This window comes from Podarcis liolepis (genome assembly GCF_965112155.1).
Source record: "Podarcis liolepis genome assembly, chromosome: 10".
NCBI lineage: Eukaryota > Metazoa > Chordata > Lepidosauria > Squamata > Lacertidae > Podarcis > Podarcis liolepis.
Window position 1 is genome coordinate 51826917 of NC_139562.1, and position 27458 is coordinate 51854374.

At 41.5% G+C, this 27458-nt stretch overlaps 1 protein-coding gene across 2 annotated transcripts in view; it reads right to left on the reverse strand.

The window, feature by feature from the left end:
• The window catches only part of IMMP2L (inner mitochondrial membrane peptidase subunit 2), a 456338-nt gene that overhangs the window by 166721 nt on the left and 262159 nt on the right, over positions 1–27458 (reverse strand). For both annotated transcript variants that reach the window (XM_083463861.1, XM_083463860.1), the window contains exon 4: positions 5910–5975. In XM_083463861.1, coding sequence (XP_083319987.1) covers positions 5910–5975 — 66 coding nt within the window. The remainder of the gene's footprint in view (positions 1–5909; positions 5976–27458) is intronic.

Here is a 27458-nt window from a genome sequence, read left to right on the forward strand (position 1 = left end):
ATGGGCCAGAGAGGCCCAGAGGAGGAGCGTACCCCCTCGATGCAGCCTTCATCTGCTTGGGAGGGATGCAGAGTGAAAAGCTGGAGAGGAAGGGCTGGGCTAGTGGTCAGTTTCAGCAACGTCTCAGCTAGATTAATACAAACCAGAGGACTCTGTGTTGTTATTTTCTGTTAATAAAGAGCCAAATTGCATTCTGTGTGCCTGCCCTATGGATGACCTGGCTTGTTGACAGCTCCTTGACATGCACCTTTGGATCCAAACCATTATTAAAAGGTAAAGGTACCCCTGCCCATACGGGCCAGTCGTGGCCGACTCTGGGGTTGCGCGCCCATCTCGCTTAAGAGGCCAGGGGCCAGCGCTGTCCGAAGACACTTCCGGGTCACGTGGCCAGCGTGACAAGCTGCATCTGGCGAGCCAGCGCAGCACACGGAACGCCATTTACCTTCCCGCCAGTAAGCGGTCCCTATTTATCTACTTGCACCCAGGGGTGCTTTCAAACTGCTAGGTGGGCAGGAGCTGGGACCGAGCAACGGGAGCTCACCCCGCCGCGGGGATTCGAACCGCCGACCTGATGATCAGCAAGTCCTAGGCGCTGAGGTTTTACCCACAGCGCCACCCGCGTCCCTTAAACCATTATTACCATCATCATATTGTTATATCTCCTGCTGTTGATCATAGCCTAATCTTCCCCTTGTACTTACTCTGCCACTCCAATGACTACCTGAAGCAAGCTGGTCCCCGGTTTGATACTGAAGGTTAAAAAGTCTCAATGTTAACAGAGATCTGGACAAAGTAGTTCAAATCTAACACATGCACACACACTCCAATGCAGCATTGTTGGGATTATGGCTGAAAGGAAATAGTTCATGCCATCTTCCTCTGACTTAGATGATCCTGTCCACAGTCATACAGCTTTAGTGGAAAACGTATCCCACCTCAGTGGCATATTAGTACTTCAGAGCATAACGGTAAGGGACTGGAACTTATTTGATCAGGCAATGACTTTTCTAGATACCCAAACAGAGGATGTGTTGCCACAGATGCTGAAGCCCAAATATAATGACTAGCTACCTATCCTGTACAAAATCTATTGCGGCTTCATCACTATTTTGCCAGTACCAAGTGTCAACAATAGTTCCGTAACAATGGAAAAGATAACAGTAATTTTCATTCCTGCTTAACCTCATAACCGCAATATAGATGAATGTCAAAAAAAGGTTCATTAGTCTTGCTTTAGCATGAACCATTCAGAAACTTGTTTTAATTGTTATTTTATAGTGGACTCCTAGAAACTCCTAGAAAGTTGTTGCTTCAAATGAACAAAGGGTACGTGTTGAATGCATACTTGCCACAGAAGACTTCAGAATCTCAATGACTCTCAAACTAACACAATTTACTGTAGGAGTGCACAAACCTTAGGTGTGGAATCCACTATATTTTGTTCTAGAAACATGTGATCCACCAACCAGGCTAAAATTCCAGCCTGACTTCCTCGGAATGGTGGGCAAGATACAGATCTCATCTGAATAATGAATACATTTGTTTAAAGCAGACTACTTACATGTTTAAAAACAAGCTGTGCTAATAAAACTCCATATTCACACTTAAGAATAATACATTTTTTTGGTCTGCCACCATGCATATCATGACTCAGGCATTTGTGATACAGTACTATAGATTATTGTGCCTTCAGTTGCACATGTGGAATAAATGGGCTTCAACAATATTTAATTTCTACTGATTCAATAGGTTTTCTAGTACCAACATTTACTTTTAATACATTATACAGAATTGACATTTTAAGCCCCCCCTCAAAGAACTATCAGTTAAGCAGATTGCATTCGTATCATTTCTTTAATGATTTCCTAGCTAAATACTGTGCAAAGCAAATTAAGTTTTACGTTTTTTGTTGGTTTTTTCCACTGCGACAATTGCTGTATATAGGGAAACTTGATTGCAATGCTACTCATTTTGCCCTGCATCTGGCTAAGCATTCGTTTCTGCTTGTTCAAAAAAGTTCCTAAGGGAGAATTGATGAGACCACCTGCTCAGGGGGGAACTGTGTGATGTGAAGCCACTCCCCTGCAGTGATCTAAAAGGCACCCCCCAAAAAGCTTCACTGAGATTGCCGGGTCTAGATTCGAGATGGTATGTATATGATTTTATTTTTGTTTACACTTGATTGGGCAATTATAATATGCACCCAGAACAGCCTCTGACTAATACCGTCATACCTCGGGTTGAATGCGCTTCAGGTTGAGCTTGTTCGAGTTGCGCTCCGTGGCAACCCAGAAGTAACGGAGTGCGTTACTTCCGGATTTCCCTGCTTGCGCATGCGCAGACGTTCAAAATGACGTCATGCGCAAGCACAGAAACGGCGAAAAGTGACGCGTGCGCAGACGTGCAGTCACTAGATACGTTTGCTTCTGGATGTGAACAGGGCTCCAGAACGGATCCTCTTCGTATCCAGAGGTACCACTGTACATAAAACTGGGACACTCCCTGTCTGCAAAGAAATGTGTGTGTATCAGAACACCCGCAGGTTACCTGTTACCTGGGTCACCATGTAACAGAAGCTGCAGCTTGGGAAAAGGTTCTTAAGAAGTGCTAGAATATTTGTGAAGTATTACAAGTGGGATCTGAAACCAAACATTGTAGTCCAAGTATTCTTGTTCAGAACACTCCGTTCTATTACCTTCCCTTGTAGTTTTCCATTCTTGCCCACCTCCAACTGTCAGTCAGCGTTCAGTGTTGACAAAGCACACTGTGATTTAGCTTTTCCTGCCCTCTCCCTTAGCATTTGTACTGATGGTGCCATTTTATGTTCCTCAAACCATCCCTCTAACTATGAAGTGTCATTTCCCAATCAGTCCTCTTTGCCTGAAGCTCAACATTCCACTCATCCTCTTCCTTGCTGCATTGGACATTCTCTCACAGTGGGTCTCTACCAAGTATTTCCAGGTGTCTCACCTTAATGCAGAGGTTTTCAACCTTTTGGGGTCCACAGCTCCCTTCACCAGTTACATTCTTTCTGTGGCCTGCGAGCGCTTCAGTTGGAGAACAGCCTTTGCCAAAGATGTCAAGGGCTTTGAAGACTCTCGAACTCAGGACGCAAGGGAGAAACGTGCTAAGAGGAAGACACGCTTGGCAAATCCACACCGTGATCAACTCCCGCCCAGAAACCAATGTCCCCACTGTGGAAGGATGTGTGGATCCAGAATTGGCCTCCACAGTCACTTACGGAATCATTGTTAAAACCGTGTTTATGGAAGACAATCTTATTCGGCTACGAGTGATCACCAAATAAGAATAAAGAAGAAGAAAGTATGTCACCCCTTGCTTGCAGAGCTGGCAGCCCCTCACCCCTTTTTGAACAACCTCCCTTGTGGAGTGTTCCCTCAGCCTCCACTCCTCTCCCCTCTCCTTGGGATCCTCCGGGCAGCCACAGCTGCCACCCCTTGTCTCTGAGCTTCCCCCTGTTGTGTACTGAAGTTTTCACCCTGGGCCAGCAGTAGTTTTCACTCAGGTCCACATATGCAAATAAGGGTTACTGTTGCATTGTAGTGGAGCTCTATATAAGCAGGCTGGCTGAACCCTTCAGTTCAGTTCAGTTCTGTTCTGGCCTATGAATAAACAAGAGCTGTTTGAAGAATCGCTGTGTCGTCTGATATGTTCACCCACAACATAACATCCCCTGCCCCAAAACGTGGTTCCTCCTCACACTGCCCCACAGGGTCATGGGAAGCACCCCCTGGCCAGCTTCAGAGACACCATTTGCCTGGGGAGCTTGTAGCCAGAGCTGCTGCAACAAACAGCTGTGCAAAGCCTTGGGGAGGCAGAGACGTGAGAGGGCATCAGAGGAGGGCATCAGAGGAGGGAGCTAAGGAAAGACGGACAGAGGGCAGTGTTTCCTCAAGGCACCCCCCCCCCATCATTCAAGGCACCCCAGAGTGCCACAGCGCCCTGGTTGAAAACGACTGCCCTAATGAATCCGAAAGTGACTGACCACAAAAATGGCTTTTTGCTACACAACGCATGGGCAATGGCACATATTATTTGCTCCCCTTAATATTTCCCAAAATACACGGTACAGATGGATGAAATCTGTTCCCCAAAGCTGCCCCAGCAAAGCTCTATGCTAGAAACACAGCTTGCGGAAGTCTCTCGTCAAACATTTAACTTGTTCAAAATAATAATCCTTCCTAACGCCAATTTGGTATGGACCATCCTCAAACCTACTTCTCCTACACTGTCAAGTTTCATGCCAGTCCATTGAACCCTTTCTAACTATAAGCTTTAGAACCTATTGCCCCCAATTTCTCATTAAAATGGCAGAATATGATTCTGCCAACTCACCTTTAACATATGGCCTAAAATCATCATCATAACTGATACACAAACCATAAAATTACTAGACACACTTTATTTGGAACTAATGACTGTCTTGATGTGGTTACTTACTTTATCTGTAGTGCTCAGCAAATATGAAAAAGCAAACTAACCTAATTTTTGTTAATAACATTAAAAGTCTGTTTTTAAAAAATGTCATGTGCTTTCAACATATAATTGATAAAGCTACTTTCAAATAATCCTTTCAGATAAGGCATGCTAATGCTGTTCTGACAGGCGGTGACTAAATAGAGTTAGACAATCCACATCAAGGCCACTGGTGGTCATTGTCACAGTTTGCTAGTAGAATTGCTAACACACACAAAAATAAGAATCACAGAGAGAAGGATATTTACAACCTTTCAGGTAACCATAGAGATGCAGTTCTAGAGGCAAGGCCATATCACTTATTACTGTGCGCCCACTAGCTGACTGGTGAGCTGTCCTTAGTCACATCAGCAGCCAACACTATGTGCTATGTGCTTGCAACATCCTGAGTCATGGACGGAAATTCCATTCCCACCTAAGTTTCACTGCAGAGGTGGCCAATTGCACACACTAGCTGTTAATTAAAGCCATTCATGTTCCCCATCACATTGTAATAAAAATGTTTCTATGTTTATCAGATTAAAGATCTCCGAAATCCAACACATGCAATAATTTGAAGCTACAAACATGCATGCAAGTTGTTAAATCTCTTCCTTAACATACTATTCAGTACTGTTTGGGTTTATGAATGAATCAGTTAATCACAAAACCCCAAACAGCACTGAATCAATTCAAGAAGAATTGCATTGTACAAGAACTTAATAATTTTTAGAACTGAATTATTGCAAAATGCACGGATTTATAGCATCAGTGACAACTTTGTTATTGATTCATTCTCTAAGTCAACCTTCCCCAACTGGGTACAAGTCCAGAGGTTTTGGGACTATTTATTTGTTTGATTCCATTTATAATAATTTAATAATAATAATAATAATAATAATAATAATAATAATAATAATAATAATAATAATAATAATTTATTATTTATACCCCGCCCATCTGGCTGGGTCCCCCCAGCCACTCTGGGCGGCTTCCAACAAAACACTAAAACACAATAATACAATACAATACAATACAATACAATACAATACAATACAATACACTAAAATACAATAATGAGTAACTTCCCACATAATATCTCAAAGTGAATTCAGAATAAAAGCATAAATGAGTAAACACAGTTTTATATACACAAACAATTCCATATATATATATATCCAATTAAAATCCAATGCAGACACAGACTGGGATAAATATATCTACTTAAAATGCTTTCTGAAAAGTTGAGGTCTTTAATGGGTGCCGAAATAGGTGGCTCATTAAAAAAAAAGATATAGCATTGATACCCCTGTTAATAATATACAGCTCCAAAATGACAGGATATCATAGTTGCCTGGGTTACCACCTCAAATTCTACTGAAAATGTATTATATTCTTATAAGGAGTCAGAGACAATGGCATACCATACTTACTTTATAATGTCTCCTTCAAGAGCAATCACTCGTTTAATGATCTTCTGCTCCGGGTTTCTTGGAGACCTGCAAAAAGAGGGGAAAGGTGATTCAATCAGCGAAGTTCTCATTGTTTTAAGGAAATGAAAAGAAAATCAGCTATGAAATGAGGATTGCTTAAGTCATCAGATGATTAGCTATTCTGCCTGATGTGCATCCGTCATCATCCTCTTGCTAAGTGAAGTCACTGCTGTTGCTCACATTTCAGCCCACTGTGGTTGCTGGTGTAAAATAAATGCACAGAATATTCCGTGGTGATCAGTATAGATTGAAAATGGATACATTTATTCAAAGAAGGATTCACCATTAAATGCCATTGTTACAGCATGCATAAGCATTCATGCTGGTCCTTTATTTCTGAAAATGAACTCAAAATGAAATAAAAATTAAATCATCTGGCATACACAATCCTCCCCTATGTAAAATTTTATTTTTACTGAGACAATCTAACACAATCTGGATGGAACACCATATAAAAATGGCCAGCTATGATATGGCGGAAGCAGCAGTTATACATCTTTATGTATACAGTGGTACCTCGGATTACATACACTTTAGGTTACATACGCTTCAGGTTACACACTCCTTTAACCCAGAAATAGTGCTTCAGCTTAAGAACTTTGCTTCAGGATAAGAACAGAAATTGGGCTCCGGCGGCACAGCAGCAGCAGGAGGCCCCATTAGCTAAAGTGGTGCTTCAGGTTAAGAACAGCTTCAGGTTAAGAATGGACCTCCGGAACGAATTAAGTACTTAACCCGAGGTACCACTGTATATCAACACAGAGCTGACAGTGAGAAAAGATAAAGCGGTAATGCTGTGCTTACACAACAGCTTGCTATACTAGCTATTCAACAAGCAGTAATAGGGAGAAAACAGTATCACATCAGGTGTGGTTTGTAGCACATTCCTGGATTCTAACCAGAAGACCCTGGTTACAAGCTAGTCCAACTTACAAGCTTGACCAGTGTTTACTTTCCCACTCAGCAGTGGGGATCCTCAGCCCAGTAGGCCATATGAGGTCCAGCAGGGGTCATAATTTAGCCTGCAAGCCCATTTTCCACAAACCATACCCACCCTACATACCCAGAAGCAGACTTAAAGGAACAAGGAGCCTTTAACTGAACTTCTGATTTGCATTTGTTTGAATACACACATGACTTGCTTTTTGTTCAATTTCAAAATTGTCCTTCATCCAGAAGGATCTCAAGGTGGCTCTGAGGGCTATACAACAATAATTTAAAACCACAGAACAGATAGTTACAAGAAAGGAAATTCCAACTAAAGATCAGAAGGAACTTTCTGACAGTAGGAGCTTTCCCACAGTGGAACAAACTCCCTTGAGAGGTGGTAGAGTCTCTCATTGCTTGGAGGTTTTTAAGCAGAGCTTGCATGGCCACCGGTCATATATGATCTAGTTGAGAATCCTGCATTGCACGGGATTGAACTACATGACCCTCAGGATCCCTTCCAACTCTACAATTCTATGATTCTATGAAATACAGACAAAATACAACAGCAAACATAAAACACCCCATAATACAGAATCTGGAACTACCTAAACAAATTGTTTGAAGGCCAGGATGTAGAGATGGATTTTGGCTTGGCAACAGAATCCCAACAGAAAACACCCATGCCTCCGAGAGGAGAGAATTCTACACCACTAAGGAAGGCCTTATCTCACACCACTATGACAAGGACCCTCACTGCAGATCCCAGAGCCTGGTCAGCTGAAAAAAATGAAAGGTGTTTCATCAGATACTTGAGTCTCAAGCCATTTACAGTAATCTAGATGAGAGGTTATAAGAGCAAACAGCTCTGTGGCCAGGCTATCCTAAAAATTCAGTTTCCTCACACACAGTGAACGAAGTTCATGAATTAACCAACACAGTAGTTTCATCCTACTAAATAATGTTTATATAAGCAACCAACATAAAACTGACCAAGAAGTTACCAAGAAGTTTGATTCTATTTGTTTAGGCTTGAATCACAACAACGGTGTCTTGCCCCACTGCAGATGTTACTTAACACAGCAAAGGCAGGTGGATTGTGTTCTCCCTTATTACGGCTCCGGTGGGTTATCTTGCATACACTGTATAAAATTATCACAGATTTTTCTTTTCTTTTTATTTCATGGCCACCTGACCCCACCATTTCCATGTTTTCCCCTACAGTGGAGATGAATGAAAAGTTAGCTGGGATTTCTGCATTACAGGGGATTGGACTATTAGGGTTGCCATATTCTGAAGAGAACATTTGCTGACTTCTCCTTTTAACTATAGATTGCTATGACTCTACGCATGAAAAAGAGGATGCATCCTGGAAAAAGAGAACATATGGCAACCCTACGTTGCCCTTTGGGTCCCTTCCAACTCTACAATTCTATGATTTTATATGAGAACTGAGCACTCACTTTTCCGGGGGAGAGGGTAAGTGAAAGAAAGCTGAAACTTGGGAATGTGTTAAATTTGGGGTTGGGTGTGCGATTTACCACCACTGCCAGGAGTCGGCAGCCACTATTTCCACCTACAAGACGTGTTGTTTTACCAACAGGCACAGATATTGCCATAAAGGAAAGGGAAGAAATCAGATTTGTTTTATTCACTTCATCTTACTGGAAATTACACTCTTTTAGCAAAATTGCTTTTAAGCTACATTATGTATAGTTCATATGTGCTAATGAAGACAGTCATCAAATTTTAAGTGTACCCTTTCAAAAATTCTTCCATAGTTTCACACTTGGTTTTAAAGGTTATTCGGAGCTCCCCCTCCAAACAACTTTCATTTCATTAGTGTACACACATCTTAATGTTGCTACTGACCTCATGGTTCAATTTACCCCAATTCAGCAATAATCACAATGACCTTGAAGAACCAGTATTCTCAATCTGATGTAAGAACATCCACAGACAAAGTGATTACTTTTCTGCTAATAATGACATATATTTTCTCACCTATCAAACTGGCTTCAAAAGAAGACACTGAATATTCACCACAGTCATTAATGGCTTTCAGTGCTTCAAACCAGAATATTGTCTTGCATTTCTGGGTAACAGAATTTCTTCTAGGAGGGTCTGGTACCAGATTTCTTCTAACACTTACCCTTTAAGATTATGCCATCTGCTATGATCCGGGTACATTCTAGTCTGCTATATGAATGAGCTGAAAATGGGACCCTCCCAGGACACGCCTTCTAGGTGTGAGCTATACTAAATCTGTGAAATTGATGCACAGATTTAAAAACAACTAATAGTAATCCATAATTGCCTCTACCCCTTAACTGTTGGTACATACTTGCTGCCCTGGGAACCTTCAGGAGCAAGAGGGGGATCTAAATTAAATGAATAACAAAATCCAATAAATAACATTGCCAATTGTTGTTCATTCTTTTTTCCAACAGTGCACAAGAATCAAGCATCATGACTTCCACACCTCTGAATTCTGAGACAATCATGATGTATCAGCAACAGCAACTTTGTACCCAGTTATCAGCATGGTGTCTCTTATTACAACACCAGCTTTGAGGGTTGGACTGCTATATGTTTCTTTGCCGCCTCCTCCTCCTCCACCTCCTCCAATCCATTCACTTTAATAATGATAATCTTTCCAGTACCTGACCAACCTTATGACTGTGCATGGAATCCTGCGGCTGAGATTCAGTGGTGGCGTCCAAGCTGCTGAGATGAATTTGGAGTGGAGTCGAGCAGTAACAGCTTGAATGGGAACTCACAAGGTCTATATATCCACATACGACCCATACGGTACACATTCTACGCAGGGTGCTGGATTACACAGAGATGAAATTGGATAGAATATGCTAAGACTGGCCCCAAGCAGCGATTGAAGAGCTGAAGTTTGCTTAAGTATACTGAATGGGCAGCGCTCATCTCCGCTGCAGATAACGGTTCCCAAAAAGCTCATTAACATTTTATTAATCATTACACTTTTATAGCAGTGCCACTTTTCCACTTTTTGATTCTCTCTTTTCTTTCCTCATTAGTTAAGTCTTTATTTTATTTTTTTAACTATCTGCTTTCAAATAGCTGCTTAAAGCAATGTGAGCTCAGGAGGCTGGAAAAGAGATCTCGCTAGAGTTTTCCCCATACAGGTGCCCATGGAGGTCTAGCTATAGATCCCTGCTAAGCAAGGGAAGGTAGTTGCTTCATTTTAACTCTCACAAGGGATTTATGAAATGTCTCCTAATACTAAATGAGCCAATTTCCTGCTGGGCATGAAGTCTTCTGTTCTAATAAAAGAGAGAGTAGCCCAGAACTCCTGGATAATAGTCAGATATGATAGTCAGATACAACAGTGAAGCAAATGCAATTATATTTTTCAACATACATTAGTACTTTACTTTCGGAAGAGCAAAGAAATTTGATTTCTCTTCCATCATGAGTCAGTCTAGATTATGTCTCCATCGTAAAAGTGGATTCTGTTTCAAAGGGCACACAGAGTTCATGGGTATAAGCAGGGAACAGAGAAAGGCAATCTGATGCTATTGCTCATTATCAAGAATCATTCAATGCAATATAAAAATAGATGAGGCTAATATGCCCAAGAGAATATCTCATCCCATTCTATCTTCTGTCATGATCTTCAAGATCTGACACAAAGTCCTCAATAATTTGAACATAAGCACTGCAAAGCATCATACATAGACTGCACCCAAGCTGTTCTGCTTCCAGTCCACAGAGATGGTTAGCATATTTTGGATGCAGGGACGAGGAATGTGTGGCCATCAAGATGTTGTTGGACTACAACTCTCATAGGAGAGAACAGTCCAGTAACACCTGTAAGGTCATCGATTTTCCACCCCTGCATTACAAGATCATTCTGACTGGCTAGCTAGGTACCTGGGAGAGAAGTTTCAGTTGTTATTATATGCTGTTTTACTTGGCTATTTTATGTATGTGCATTTTCAGTTAACCCAATAAAAGCATTCAGCAAATCAGAACACGTGAAGAGAGAAGGGAGAGGAAAAGAGTGAGCATAAAGAGTGCACGGCTCATTCATTTAGCACCAAACCATAGTTATGTCTGAACTGAACCATTGCATGTTTGGACCAGAACATATTTTTTTTTCTTTGAAAATTTAGTTCTCTAATATATATCCTAACGGAGTGTCACTTAAAAAATAATAATGCCAGGTTAAACAAATATTCTGCGGAGTAAACAAGTATGCTATCAATGATGGCAGAGACTTGAAGCAACTGAAATTCTTCAGATGCTTTAAGATTCCCTCTAGACTCTGTGTTAAGAAATGGACTTCAGTCTTAATGAACACAGATGCAGTGAACCATATGGGGGAAATCCCCAACACTTCTCATATACATCTCAGAAATGTAGAATTTCACTTAATTGAGAGGGGAATTATGCCAACTGGTTGAACAGAAGCTTCAGTGAGGCTTGATGAGTGCAGCATTTCCAGTGCTAAAAATAATGTTTTAATTGGGGTATTTCACAACACTAGGAAAACTATTTTTGTCACAAATAACTATTTCTCTCTATAATGAGAAGTTCTGAAGCTTAGTGGACTTTCCCCCCTCAAGAAGTTTACAAGACAAAACGCTAAACTGTGTTGTTGTTTTTAAAGAAACAAAGAACACCCTCAATGTAAACATCATACCCTGAGGCAGATAAAATCCAGGCATTAGAGTACCACCCTGAACAACTGGACAAATGAAATAATGTTCTGAATTGATTCAATATAACACAACACCAACCACAAAGTGCAACTGCTTGAATTAAACTGAAATGCAATTGAATCTCTGTCTAGCATACTTTGCCAGGACATCGTGTGCCAGGAGGTCTATAATGGCAATTGTGTTTGTGTTTTTCCCTTGCATCTGAAGATACCAAGTTGAAAGCAGGACACAACCAAGAAAAATACCAAACAGAACAAGCCTACGCAGCCTATATGGCAGACGCTCTTAAGGACGGTGGTTCATTGACTGCAATAACCTCTCAAATTTCTCCTTGAACCGATTTCCTGTAGTTCCTCAGTGTCTTTGGTGTGCTAACTAACCCACTGTGCCTTGGGTAAGCAACTGCGTTCCCTATACAGCTCTCATATCTTCAAGAGAGGAAGGCTCTTTTTCAAAGCTGTTTCATATCAGAGAAGAAATGAAAAGAGAAGCAGCAGCAAGGTGCACCTTTTTCCCTAGTTTCAGACTACAGCATGTGACTCCACTGTGTGATCTTAGCTTCAGCAATCTGAAAAATGAGTTGCCCTGCTTACACAAACTGGGACATAAGAACCCCATAGGCAGTTCATGACAACAGTGATTATCGTCAATATATTTATATTCTAGTTGTGCAGGTAGGCTTCTCCAAAGACCTGGTGTGTGGGGGTGGGGGAGCGTGGTAGAAATCCATGTCATAAGGACTCATCTCCTCAAGAACTCAACAAAGGTGAAATACTCAAAGACTAATCATTCTCCTTGAAGCATTTCCTAATTGTTCGGAGGAAAACATCAGGATCAGCACCAGTGTTTTTAAACTGCTTTGTTCATTCACTCTTGAAAGCTTGGTTTTTCAGTTTTCCAAGGGGTGGTGATGTTAGTCTGTCCCAGCAAAAAACAAGAAAGAGGCCAGAGGCAGATTAAAGACTAACACATCTGTGGCTTTCATGGACTAGAGAAGGGGCAGAGAACTTGTGGCCTTTGAGGTGCTGCTGATTATTCCAATAATCTCTAGCCAATGGACATGCTTGCTGAGGCTGATGGGTTTTGGAGCAACTCTGGGACAGACTCCGTAACCCCAGACTAGTGCCTACTTCATAAGATGCTCCAAGTGTGATCCTCAGTTGGGAAGTGTATATTATTTTTATATGACAGCAGGTGGGGGATTAAAGAATGAGGTCAGATTCTTTAGCTTGGCTTTGCACATGCATGTTGTGTGTGCTCTAAATAGACGGGTCTTGGACAACCTTATGGAAGCTGATACTGCCCCATCCACTACAGGTATTGTTACAGGTAAAACCAGTCCAGTGTTCAAAACTCCCATTGTTCTAGGAGCATTTTGCACCTAATTTTCAGATTAAAATGGAAGAGTAGAAGGAAAGGAGGACCTTTTTCTGCCTCCCCACTTCCAGCTACTCTCTGAAGACTGTAGAAGAGACCCATTTAAGAATATTAGGGGCGTGGGCAGGGGAAGAACTAGATCGTGTGAAAAATGAACATAATATTTTAGCTACAGTTCATTCATTTTCAGTTTTGTATTCTTGTTATAAAAAAAGTGTGCCTGGACATTCTGTCATTGAACCCATAACCTAGGTTGCAGGTGCTATTTAGCTCCTAGCTTTCAGATATCCAGCACTGTTCCAGTCTCTTTGGGACCAAGTAGAGATCCTTCTGCCAAGGAATATTGGTGTTTTTACTTTGGGAGCGATCAGAAGAAGTGGCTTAAATTGTGTCTGTCATGATAGGTGGCGGAACAGTGCAAAAAATTATAAGAACTGGGAAGCACATTATGGAAATAGGTGATTCCAAAAGGCACCTTAGAGCTCTGGGGCTGGGAAAGGACTTTTTTATGCTTAGCCAGCTCAAACACCTAAAGCTTTGGGACCTGGGCAGAGGCGGTGGGTAGTGAGTTGGATGTGACTCACTCCACATCTAAAGGTGTGGCATGTGAGAATCAGGCAGATAACACTGCATGCAACATGGAGAGGGTAAGCTCAAGCATCTGGAGTAACAGTTGTGGGGGAATGGTGATAACTGGCTCCTACCCCAGCTGTAGTTTCCACACAGTTTAAAGTTCTGCAGACCTCCTCTGAATGCAGCTCTAATTCATCCATCTCCCTGCCTCTTTCTTCCAGATGGGGTCACAATGAAAGGCAAAAAACAACAACACCAGATTAAATGTGTGCAAAATAAGCACAGTTACCATTCACAGCAAGGGACACGGGTGGCGCTGTGGTCTAAACCACTGAAAGGTTGGTGGTTCGAATCCCCGCGATGGGGTGAGCTCCCGTTGCTTGGTCCCTGCTCCTGCCAACCTAGCAGTTCGAAGCACGTCAAAGTGCAAGTAGATAAATAGGTACCGCTCTGGCGGGAAGGTAAACGGTGTTTCCATGCGCTGCTCTGGTTTGCCAGAAGCAGCTTAGTCATGCTGGCCACATGACCCGGAAGCTGTACGCTGGCTGCCTCGGCCAGTAAAGCAAGATGAGTGCTGCAACCCCAGAGTCGTCTGTGACTGGACCTTATGGTCAGGGGTCCCTTTACCTTTTACCATTCACAGCAGCCGTAATTGATGGAAACAGAAACATCCTAGCTTCGTTGTTCAGTGCTGGGTTATTGGGGGATGGATATTCCTGGTTATGGCTTTACTGGTGGTAATACCTGCCTTGCCCCTATATGAATAAAATCCATATAGGTGTGCTAGTAGTGAAATGCACAGGATGGAAAGTGCCCCATGACACTCAGGAGCATTCTTTTGGGTTTTTTTTCTTTAAAGATTTGCCTTGTCTTCCATGGTTGCTTAATGGTGCAAATTAAGTATTATCCGGTGCAAGGAATCTGCAAACATTTCTCTCATCCCTGTCACAGAATTGTATGAAGGATTAATTGCCTTCCGGGCATTTTTTCTTGCATTTTGCTGCTATCCTGTGCTGTAACACTGTACGCTATAAAAACTCAGCAAACAACATTACATTTTACCATTTACAGTGGTGCCCCGCAAGACAAACGCCTCGCAAGACGGAAAACCTGCTAGACGAAAGGGTTTTCCGTTTTGGAGGCGCTTCGCAAAATGAATTTCCCTATGGGCTTCCTTCGCAAGACGAAAGCCCATAGGGAAATCTCCGAGACAGCGGGGAAGCGCAGCGTGTCTTCCCCACTGTCCTCGGACCTCCTCCGAAGGCTGGCGGTGGGGCGGAGAGACCTCCTCCCGCCGCCAGCCTTCGGAAGGCTGCTCCGAAGCCTGGCGGTGGGGCGGAGAGACCTCCTCCCGCCGCCAGCCTTTGGAAGACTCCTCCGAAGGCTGGCGGTGGGGCGGAGAGACCTTCTACCCGCGCCAGCCTTCGGATGGCTGTCCTGAAGACTTGCGGTGGGAGGAGGGTTTTCCTTCCCACCGCCAACATTCAGAATGCTGTTCTGAATGTTGGCGGTGGGAAGGAAAAACCCTCCTCCCACCGCCAGCCCCGGGAACAGAGGAGAAGCGCTGCGCCCCTTCCCCTCTGTTCCCGTACCTGTCCTGAGGGCTTGCGGTGGGGAGAAAAGCCCTTCTCCGCACCGCCAGCCTGGCAAGCGGTTTCCATAGGAACGCATTAATTGATTTTCAATGCATTCCTATGGGAAACTGTGCTTCGCAAGACGAAAAACTCGCAAGAAGAAAAAACTTGCGGAATGAATTAATTTCGTCTTGCAAGGCACCACTGTAGTAGAATGTTTTTATCCTGTCTCACCACCCTCAAGACAACCTACGAAACAAGCCAATGATATAATAACACTGCTGGCTTTTAAAACTTAAAACTATCTATCATGTATCTATCTATCATCTATCTATTAATATCAACCATAGACAAAATCATTATTAAGACATAATGCCATAAAATCATCCAGAAGCAGAATGGAATAAAAAAGGTTTTAAAGCTCTTTCTTCTATAAACCCACAAGAGAGCTTTTGTATCTCACTGGTGAAGGTACTCCAGAAACGCCGGGCTACCTGGATGTTTGGAGAGCTGAATTCTCAGCTGATACAAATGTACTTTCTGCCACATTTTGCACCAATTGAAGCTTCAAAACTGCCTTAATGGCAGCCCCATGTAAAGCACATTATCGAAATCCAGCTGGGATATAACCAGAACCAGAGATGAGAGCGGCCTTCTCTCAATAAGGCCACAGCTGGAGAAACAACAGAAGTTGGAAGGAGAAAAATGAATAGAATAGCATTCTCATGTTCCCCAGCAACTGACACAGGAGGGATATAATGGCAATACTGCCATTGGGAGCGCCCAGGGAAAGACTCCCAAGCCTGACCTTTTTTACTCAGCAAATCTATGGACATTTTTGTGGAAGAACTTTTCACAAGGCCTGCTGAAAATTGTTCAATTGCTAGTTCAGGAATTATAATTAAAGTTCATTCGAGGCCTGCTTTCTACAGTTCCATAATTATCATTTTCTTTCTATCTTCCGTCCTCTTTTCTTTTCCTTTTTTGGTTGCAACATTGGCATGAGCCAATTTCTTGAAGTAGAATTTGAACAGAATAGTGTGTGTGTGTGTGTGTGTGTGTGTGTGTGTGTGTGTGTAAAGTCAACCCACCTAACTTGTATTTTGCTACTTTCTAGTTGTTTTTGGTTCTGCTTATTCTACGTATGGAGTTTTTTGTGATATATATGTGTGTGTGTGTGCAAGAAATCCAGTGAAAGTACAGTGAGCAATACCATTTCCAGGTTTTTGTGGAAATGACTCAAGTTATAAAGTCAAATTGAAGACACTAATTAAAATGCTTCAGTGCAATAAAACTAACTGGTGGGTGGCAGAGCAATGTGACTAGTCAAATCAGAAAGCCTGAAAGTACTTGAAATATCTTGCAAAGTCTTCTGAATTAAAATCTCACTTTAATTAGTTCCTAGGCTTCCAGTCTAATCACTTTGAAGTTAAATGGCTGGCTGTTTAAGAATGCAAGCTGTCTAATTGCTACAGTTATGTGTATTTGACCTTTTCACTGTTAACAGTGAGACTCAATTAATTACTTGCGGTTTTCTGCAGGTTGTTTGACCTCACTTCCACCTAGTCCTAAAAGGGCATCACACTTTGATCACCTTGACCTTTGCCTTCACATCAGACTCTGTTGGAAACTATGTCATCTGAACTTTTCATACAATAGTCCACTAAACTAATTCACTAGCACTAGATGACTATGTTGACACACATCTAATTATCTTTTTAAATAATTCCCCAATGTATGCATCCTTGTAAATGACTGGAAATTTAAGTGTTCCAGTGATCAAAACAGTCTTTTTACTACTGACCCTGTACCTACATCAAAACTTCACACAGTTTTTTGGGGTGGGTGGGGGAATCCTTCCTTTGTGTAACAGTCTGCTGTTTTAAAAGCATTTCCATACAGTGGCGTAGCGTGGGGGGGTGCAGGGGGTGCCAGCCGCACCGGGCGCAACATCTGGGGGGGGCCGCTCGCACTCGCAGCTCTCTGCCCCTATCTGGCTCACTCACTCTCTCTCACTGCAGTGCTGGCTGTGCGAATCCGATCCGAGCCACTTGGTCGCCGCCCACTGTGGAGGGGGTGGGTGCCAGGCATGTGGTGCGGAGAGAGAGCGAGGGACTATCTGGGGGAGGGACAGTGCAGCGGCCGCCCAGCGCAGCACTGAGCGCGGGAGAGAACCACACCAGACCAGACCAGGCAGCAGCAAGAAGAAGCTGGCAGCGGCGACAGGTTAGGGGTTAGGGGGCGCAAATTACTTGCCTTGCCCTGGGTGCTGACAACCCACGCTACGCCGCTGTTTCCATACATTTTTAATTCACCTTTTAAAACTACTGGTTTTTATAAACCATTCCAATAGATACTTGAGACAAGTGAAAAAGGTCCTTTTTCTGTTTGGAACATCAGGTTAGCTCTGTGTGAGTGTATAACTTTAAAGAACTGGCTTTATTGGCTAAATGAAGACTGATAATAAAGACAATCCTTAAATCACATTAATTCTATTACGGCATTACCCTCAAGCAAGGAGCAGGGACAGCAAGGCCTGCCCCCACTATCATATTTCTGACAAACCATGCTTTGGAGCTAAGCTTTAGCAGTACGAAACAGGGGGAAAATCAGAATAAATAAGTCATAAATTAAATTGTTATAACAAAAGAAAATAAACAATGTAAAATCGCAAAGAGAACATTTTGGGCTCTACAGTACCCTCTGGTGCCACATGTTTATAACACATTGTAACATGGCTAATGTAGGTGAGTCCAGGATCTACTGATGGACTGGTCCTCATAGAATTTAAAACACCCTTCAATTTCTTGGCTGTGAAACAGCAAAGGGTTTTCTGTTGTAAATGCCTCACATATTTCCCGATCAAAGGCTACAAGCAGCCACATAAACCATGAAAGACTGAGGCATCCTTTCCTAACAGCTGTCTTTGGCAAAACTTAAATTAGGTTTGCAGCCTTAACAAAGGCACTGTTTATTGAATGAACAACCAAGCTGCAAATATGTGCCCATTGTAGCAAGATGATAATGTATGGACTCTGGGAGAGGGGAAAATGGAGAAGATCAACAAGCGTGAATAAAGGAGGTTTGGGCTTATGAAAGAGCAACCATTATAAATACACATTGACCGGTCAAGAACCTAAAAGCTCAATTGTGTAAAGAATTTGGCATCCTCATCTAATTTTTATTGCTCTGGAGATATCAAGTATGATGGGAAGGAAATGACTTGGGAAATGGGAGCATTAAAATATCATACATGAAGGTGAATGATTTGGGATGGAACAAACTTTGGTTTCACAGAGGATGGTGTCCATATTTAAGCCACAATGTTGATACAGAATCCGACAAGAACTTGTCAAATTGTTGTCAGATGAATATCATATTTTACCATATATACACAAGGTTGTGTAACCCTCAGGTCTATATTTAGTCTACAACATATCTGCACAGGTTTTAAGCAACCTCTCGGGTTGTGAGAGCAGCAGAAAACCGTAAGACTATCTTGTGATTTACTAGGAGCTTATTTTGAAGTAAATGTGACAAAATGTAAACCTGTGCAATCACTCAGCCCTTTGATTAGATTTATTTTTACCCCACAAAGTGGCCTACTTGATTACAAAACATAAAAAGCTATAAAAACAATCATAATAAAGGCAAAAAGTTGACAAGATAACAAAAAAACCCAACAACCTCAAAACAGCAGATTAAAACAGTAGGTTACAAAGCAAATGGTGAAATCTCAAAAACCAAACGCTCACTGGAATGACTTACTTTTCAGTTAGCATCTAATACAGAAAATGAAGGCACCAATATAGACATCATTACAAATACCATATTGTAAATGGTGGTGAATATTTACTTATTCTTCATAACCATTCTTTCCTTTAAAAACAGAAGATCAGAGAGTTTCTAGAAACCTTGGAAAGGTGGCAAGGGAACCATACTACAGAGAGAATTTCAGCAGAAACTGACTTCTAGAAGCACTGATATATTATTTATATTTTCAATGCTCTATCAGACGCTCATAAATTTGACCAACATGAAAAATGATGTTTTTAAAGCAATGTTTGTAAAACATCCAAAATTTTGTTCATTAGAAGTTTGCAAGTTTATGAAACAGACAGACAGACAGACAGACAGACAGACAGACAGACACAGTGATTAACACATTACCTTTGGCAAGTTTATTTAACTTTTAAAAAATTGAGCATGATTACACAACTCCACCTTCATGACTGGGACATTCTGACAGATAGTGTGAAACATGTTAACAACCAGTATATGTGATGGGCTTTTGGAACACAAAATATCAATAAGAGGTTTGCAGAGAGGAACCTGGTCAAGGTTTTCAGGACAATGTTGCCTTTGGCATGCTAGAATTATGACTTTTTAAAAACCTAAAAATGCATACCCAAGAGAAATGAATGAAAAACTTCACAGGTAAAATTGCAGCTTTCTTTTACTAAAAGAAGACAACAAAAAAGAAAAGGGGTGATTTTCCATTTCTCAGGAGTATGAGAAAATATTGGTGGGAGTGAAAACTACTGCAGAAGAGATTTTTCATATTTTCTGTTTAGAGAGCTCTGACCTTTTCTCCTGCACTCCTCCCTTAAGTAATCCAGTTCTACCCAGTCCGTATGATTTACATGCACAACGAGTATACGATGTATGCAGGAATGTTTCGAGATACTGACTTCATAATTCTGGTTTCCTCTCTACTGGCAGTTTTTGCACACATCTTTGAAATGAATCATCAATATTGAAAGAACTACCATAATTTACATGACACCCTTTTAATGCTCCAAGTGGCAATGGAGCCAAAAAATGAGTCCTTTGGAGTAGAAGTATGAGAAAAATATCTGTCTGTTTTAGTTAATGCAAAGCATAAATTTAAAAGTTTAAATGCTTGATGGTTTCTTCTTTCTGGATTAGCATTATATGTCTACATAAATCTTCTTCTGTTTGCAGATGAACATGAGAGGTTTCAACATTGTCCCTGGGTTTGGGCATAAAATCTAATTTGCTTGGCCTTTTAAAATGCTTTTGAGTGGCCTGACAACATGGTCACCCCAGTTTGGTAAGCATTAGACGTTCTTTTGTGTCTCGGCTAAGATCCGATGCAACAATTAGCAAGATGACAGCCAACAAGCTGTTGGAATGAATGAAAATAATAACGATAATAACAAAAGCAAAACAGCAGGTAGATTGGCCTGTTCAGCATGAGAAGGTTTTTCACAAATACAAATATGCAATTATAACTATGAGGGAGGGAATATAATCACCAGTCTCTAAGGTACGCCTCTTTTCTCCAAGTCACTATCCATTTGGCCTAAGAATGCTTCGTGCCATGTGTTCAACTTCATTTTCACCAGGCTGTGATGAGAATTTACTGTTCTCAAGCAAGGTCCCCTGTATTTCTTGAAGCAAGTATAGAGAAAGCTCCCCCCAGTCATTCATGTGGGATGAGAGTTCTTTCCGTGCGCATCTGGCACTGTCACAAATCACTCCACTTTCGGTACCTCCATATTCCCTGGGAGACAACCTCTACAGCAAGACAACACCTGCTACCTCCATAGTTTGGTTAGTTGAGACAAATGTGTTCTCAGTCTGGAATAATAAACGTTTTCTTTCAGCTTCCGCCCTTTTCCTTCGTGGAAAAGGTACAAGGAATTAGACATAAAAGGGAAGAGTTAAAAGACCTAATTTGGCACATTTTATGCTGTCTCCAATTAAATGGGGAGAGAAAGACTCCACAAGATCCCTTCAAAGCTGTTTCTTAAATTCCTGCGGGGATTAACGTATACATCAGCTCTGTGAGCACTAAAACACCTGCAACAAAATTAAGCCTCCCATTTCAAAACCTTGGAGGATTTGCTAATTTGTACTCCGCGCAGCTCCCATGTTTTAACAAGGTAACACTGAATCATTTACGGAACATCCGTTTCATTATGACGTGGTCTACCATAAGGTAATTTGCCTTCTCGCGTGCTAACAGGTCTTAAGCTGAAGGCAAGGATGCAACATGAAATGAAGGTCAATAGTCCGAAAGAAAATAGCCCGAAACAAATACCAAATGCTACTATTGTAATTAGAGCATGCTATCCAGGTCATCAGTTTAAATCCAGTCCAGCTGGAGAATCAAGGGCATCTGATGGCTGAGTTATGAAAACTTTCAAAAGGAATGGGTTCTTAAGCATATTTAATGAATGGGAATCCATGTTCCCATTAGATCATGAGAATACCATTACCTGGATCCCATACTGGCTGTTTCACAACACGTTGCATGGATTTCATGATCTAAAAGGACACCCTCCATTTATATCCTTTCTATTTTCTGAGGAATTGAACACAACTTCTACATTTCTATTACCAACACAGTACAGCAAATGATGAATCTATTGTGGGTATGTGGGGTTTAGCATTCATGATGCCTGAGTCCCTTCTAATTCCTGAGGTCTAGCAAGGGTGGAAATCTAATGGAGGATTCCATTGCTGAACAAGCCAGGTAACTTTCTTGGCTCTAAGTATTGACATTAGTATAACATAACATACATTACTGCCTAAGTATAATACACATAATTCACAGGGTGCATGAAAGCATGCATTGTAAAAACATGAAATTCAAATTCCTTCATGTACATAACAAAAACCAGATACCGAAGAAATGTTAGCCCTCTTCAGATGTTCTGTAATGTCTTCAGTAAACTTGCATCAAAGGCAGAAGACATTAGTTCTATCCTGCTGCCCATAAAAGTTCTACTATCTTGCACAAATTAGTGGTGTACAAACTTCTGAAATGAAGAGACTCTTGCACTCACAGACATTCCCTGCATGTTTTAGAAACCTGATTTTCCAGAGTTCTAAACCACATTAAAAGCCTCCACAAGTCCCTTGCTTCACTGTTCTCCAACATATGGAAACAACAGGAGGTGAACGAATATGTTGTTGTTGTTGTTGTTAATTAAATTTGCACATTGCCCTTCATCTGAATATCACAGGACAGTTCACAACATAAAAATACAAAATGAGAACACAAAATACATAATAAAACAAAAGCCAACCAAAAAACCCCTTCCCACCAACACATTTAAAAGCCAATAATGAACACAAACGGTGACTGAACTCTCGGAAAATCAACCATTTCCTCCCTTTCTTTTCTTTTCTTTTTTTTTTTTGCTATAAATTAACTATGAATCATTGGCCATTTGAGATAATTAAAGGGGGTGGCAGAGCTGTGTGTGGCCTCCATAGCCAAGTGTCAGCTGAAGAAAAAAGGGGTGGGGTGGGGGGTGGAATGCAGTCACAGTATCCATGCAAGTCTTGGTTATCCTAGAAAAGGATCTTTGAAGAATAAAGATAAGCAGATCTGATGCTATATTCAGAATATACAATGATTTATTTACAAACCCTTTTTCAGATGCACAAACGAATAGCTTACTTATATCTGACAAGAGACACTAGAAGACTACAATGACATGTTGGGAACAATGAAATACTATTACATTTCTCATGAAACAAAAAAAAGAAAACCTTATATTTTTGTTGAAGATGCTCATATGCATGAGATTCATTCAGCCGCTCAGGCTAAATCATTTGAACAACACATGGAAAATGAAAAAAATGAATACATCTGGATATCTGTGAATTCTTAATGAAAAACTGTCTGGGTTTTTAACCAAGTGATCATGCCTCAGTGACTGCTCGACACTATTTGATACAGGTACCAAAAAAGCATCTCAAAGGGCTTCCAAGCCGTTGCTATTGCAGGTCAGATTCATACAACAGCAAATTCAGTTTGCACTGTTTAAGTTGAATTGGCGCTCTTTTGCAACAAAACCACTCCCCTTCCCCAAACCAGCCCTTTTGTGATAAGGAAAGTGACTGGGAATCACACCTGTGGAATAATAACTCCTTGATAAAACATTGCCTCACGCTCCTGCGACAAAATCAGAGCGAATGCTCAATAAACAACCAATGTCTTCTCACCTCCCTACAAACTGTGCAAACAAATATACAGGTTGTATTGAAGGGACCTCAGTAAAATTACCTCCACTGTGAGATCTGATGTTTACTTCATCCCCTGCTCAATGAAAATGATGGTCCTCTAGGATATGATTGTATGGTATTATGGAAAAGTTTCAATAAAACTTTATGAAGAAAAGAAAAGTAATCATTCTTGACACCCTTATTACATAAGCCATGATTTAGGGTCCATTGTCTCATCAGATAATTTCCTTTATCAGCAACCGCAACTTGCCATTGGGGTTTTTGAGGATCTTTCTCAATCAAATTCATGCAACTAAATTCAAAGTATTCATGACAGCCCCAGTATTACCATGAAGGGGAGCGGTGGGATCTGAACCGTTTTTTGGAAAGATAATGTGTCTTTGTTGTTGACATTCTGCCTATGCCGCTATGAACCAACCCAGATGCATGAAACCATCATTTGAGGCCGTTCTTTGTGTGCCCTCTCCATGTGAGATCCAGAAGGTGGCAACACAAGAACAGGCCTTTTCCGTTGTGGTGCCCCAATTTGTGGAATGCTCTCTAGTCTATAACAAGGCCTTGGGCTGATTAAACAATCTATGGTCTTTTAAATGTGTTTTTGTTTGTTATGCACTTTGTGTTCTCATTTTGTATTCATATGTTGTAAACTACTCTGTGATCTTCGGGTGAAGGCAGTATACAAATTTAATAAATGAATATAAATAAAATGCAAGTTTTGGTCTTTTCTTCTAGCTCCTCAAATGATATCTTGGATTCCCTGGTTGAACACATTACCATCCAATTTTAGCTTGCCAGAGAATAGATGCTTAATCATTATCAGCAACCCATCACAACGTTTCTCAGGTAAGAAACAAATATACTAAGCAAAATGCTCAATATTAAATAAACATATTGTCCTATTATGCATTCATTAACTGTGATTTCTTAATGCCGTCAATGATTCGTAACATGTAGCAGTTTATTAGAGAATGTTAATGAATTCACTCAAGCATTTATCCAGATGTATCAAACTTTGATGCAGGTATTAAGGATAGGGCAGGGCATAACGTTGCTTCTAATATCTATTTGGATTGCCAACTTCATAGTGAATCTATGCAAGTTGTCCTTGTGCGTCCCATGTATTCAGTCCCTGGAGTTAAAATAATTTGGCTTGCATCCAGCGCCAAAACACTGCATTCACAATCACAATTCCCTTGGTGAATATTCATTGCATCAGAAAAGAAATACAATATGCAAAACAATTATAAACAGCTTGTAGTTACTTGAGCTTTAACCCAACCTTATTGTTCTCCCTAAATGCTTGGTTATTTTGCAGACATATGGAACAGTCAGTGCATCATTACTTAATTAACAGATATGCAATAATTTACATCAAAGCTAATAACTTGACAAAACACACCACTCAGAGAATTTATTCTCAGATTAATCTGCAAAATAAGCTTTTAGGAAGACACAATGTAAGGAAGTGTAGATTGCAATATGGTAATGCATAAAAGGGCAACACATTCTGATAAGGCATATTTAGAGAACAGTCATCTAGATATGTGTGATCGTCTAATCGCCTAGAAGCCTGCTGTTCACTGAGGTCATCATCTGAGCCCTGCTTCAAAAGTTGCTGCTGGGATTAGGAAAGAACCTTTTTGTGGTATCACCCTGATTACCGGGACATCACAAGACTCTTATTAGTTGCCAGTCCGCATATTATTTAAGTGTCGGGTTAGAACCAATTGATTCTCTCAAGCTTCTGGCTAATAACAGCTTTGGGTTGTATCCAGTGCTGCCTTTCAGTCACAGTCTGAAGGGAAATGTCTTTCCTAAGCTCCCTCTTTCTCCTTCAGCCCATGGATCCCTCATCCTTTGAAAGAGATTTCTAGAGTGCACAGGAGACCCCTAAGGAAAGAGCAGGGGTCAGCAAACCTTTCAGCAGGGGGCCAGTCCACCGTCCCTCAGACCTTTTGGGGGGCTGGACTATATTTGGGGGGGGGGAGATGAACAAATTCCTATGGCCCACAAATCACCCAGAGATGCATTTTAAATAAACGCACGCATTCTACTCATGTAAAAACACCAGGCAGGCCCCACAAATCACCCAGAGATGCATTTTAAATAAAAGGACACATTCTACTCATGTAAAAACATGCTGATTCTCGGACCGTCCACGAGCTGGATTTAGAAGGCGATTGGGCCGGATCCGGCCCCCGGGCCTTAGTTTGCTCTAGGACAGGCATAGACAAACTCGGCCCTCCAGATGTTTTGGGACTACAATTCCCATCATCCCTGACCACTTGTCCTGTTAGGGAAAGAGGAATGAGCAAAAATCCACCCCACCCTCCTGCTCATAGAAGTCTCTGCTGGGTACAAAATAACTTTCTGTAAACTATCACTGGATATAACCCATTATATTTACATTATTTGTTCCCTGTCTATTTTGCTGGTGGTGGTTCTGTTACTGTCATGTGGGCGTTTCAATTGCTTCCTTTTTAATGAATTTTATTTGACACTGATTTATTCTTGAAGACCTTGCAGTGGAAGGTGGGGATGAAATCGAAACACCTTGAATAGAGATTTGCATTGTGTATTAGCTAAAACATGAGTACAAGAAGCAAGGATCAACTCTCCCCGCCCCCCCTTAAAGGAAGCTAGCAAAGTCTGAAAGATTCGCTCTCATCCCCTTTAAAGTTAAATGAGTCTTCACAAAATTATCTCCTGTCTCCAAATTCAAAGAGCATCCCTTGCAATTGTCAGCATTAGGAAGAGGTTAATAAACCATGAAGCAGAGTAATGAGAAGATAAAGAGACAGGCATTAGCCATCTCTAGATAGGTGGGGGAAAGGAATGCAAGCCAGCCTGTATTAAGTTTTAAAATAATCCCTAGACTTTCTTGCACTTGTGGCACCTGATTAGAACATAGATTAAATATCATGCCTCTGAACTCACCCCGACCCTTGTTGTGAGTCATTATTGAACACAGATATTGTGGAAGGCACAACATTTAGCAAGAGATCAATAAATCTTTGTAAGCAAAGGCTTTTATACACTGAACTCCTATTGCCGTACATTAGCATTTGTCATTTCCAAAATACTGAAATATTAATTAGGAAACGAGACAGCCTGTCACGAGATAAGTAGAGTTGAGTTTCCAAAGGGAAGACAAAAGGTGGGGGGATCCAGGATAGCTCAAAGGCTAGATTTGTGGTGCCTACATCACTCAGCCAGTATCTTAACCATGGTTGAGACCCCATGCTCCTTCATCCTTCCTCTACCCCTCTCCTGAGTGAATTCTTCCCTGCCTTCCATGATGTGGAACATGTGGCAGCATGGTGCAATTGAGGTAATATCTGCACCAACCCGAACCAGGGTTTGCTTTGACTATGGGTTGCAAACCAGCTAGACACCTTGGTTAGAGCTAAGCCTGGTTAATACTGCTGCAGACATGAAGCTCTGCTACAGTTAGCTGACATTGTTTGTTGTTGTTAGCCACCCTGGGCTCATATGAGAGGAAGGGCAGGTCATAACAAATAAACAACACCACTGAAAAGGGAAGAGGAAGGAGGAACTTGCATAGAAGGGAAAATTCAGGAAGAGCATTTAATCAGGATGGACCAGACCCTTTCCAATAATGTTCATCACAATCATCAACATTATGTGTCATGCTCAACATGCAGCTAAATAAGTAGTTCTGCAACCACAAGGATTACTGCTTGCACAACAGAACTCAACACCCACCCACACCTGTGTAGCCCCTAAATCTGTTCTAGGCTTTCCCCCAATCTTCCGGTGCAGATTTGGGAAGGTCACGCGTACAGGGGAACAAAAGAGGAGCATCATTTTGCACTGCTAGGAATCCCTGTGCTTCTGGGACAAGTTAGTAGAATATTCTATTGGAGGAACTGGACATCGTGGAAGGACTAATTTCCTTCATGAGCTTAATCACTCCATGGTCAGAGATAAGCCAATAGGTGCATGGTCCGCCAAGCCAGTTGCTATGGTAACAACCCAGTGATGTCTGTGTAAGTGATTAAGGCGTGTCAGCTCATTAGGGTCTGGGGTCTTGTGTTGCGGTCAGTCAATGAGGCCATCTGGGGTCTGTGAGTCGGAGTCTGTGTTACGCATTGAAGCTGGAGCAACAGAAACACTTTCTACTTGTATGCATATATCTGCCAAAGTCAAAAGCCTACAAACTGTATGTATATATCAACACCTGGAACTTGATTACTGAAGCCAAATCTTCCACAGCAGTAAACTATTTTGGACCTTAAGCTGCCTCTGATAGTGACTGGAATTGGGGGAAACTCCCGCTACCTAGGTATCTCACCTCAGAATCCCAACGCATTTCC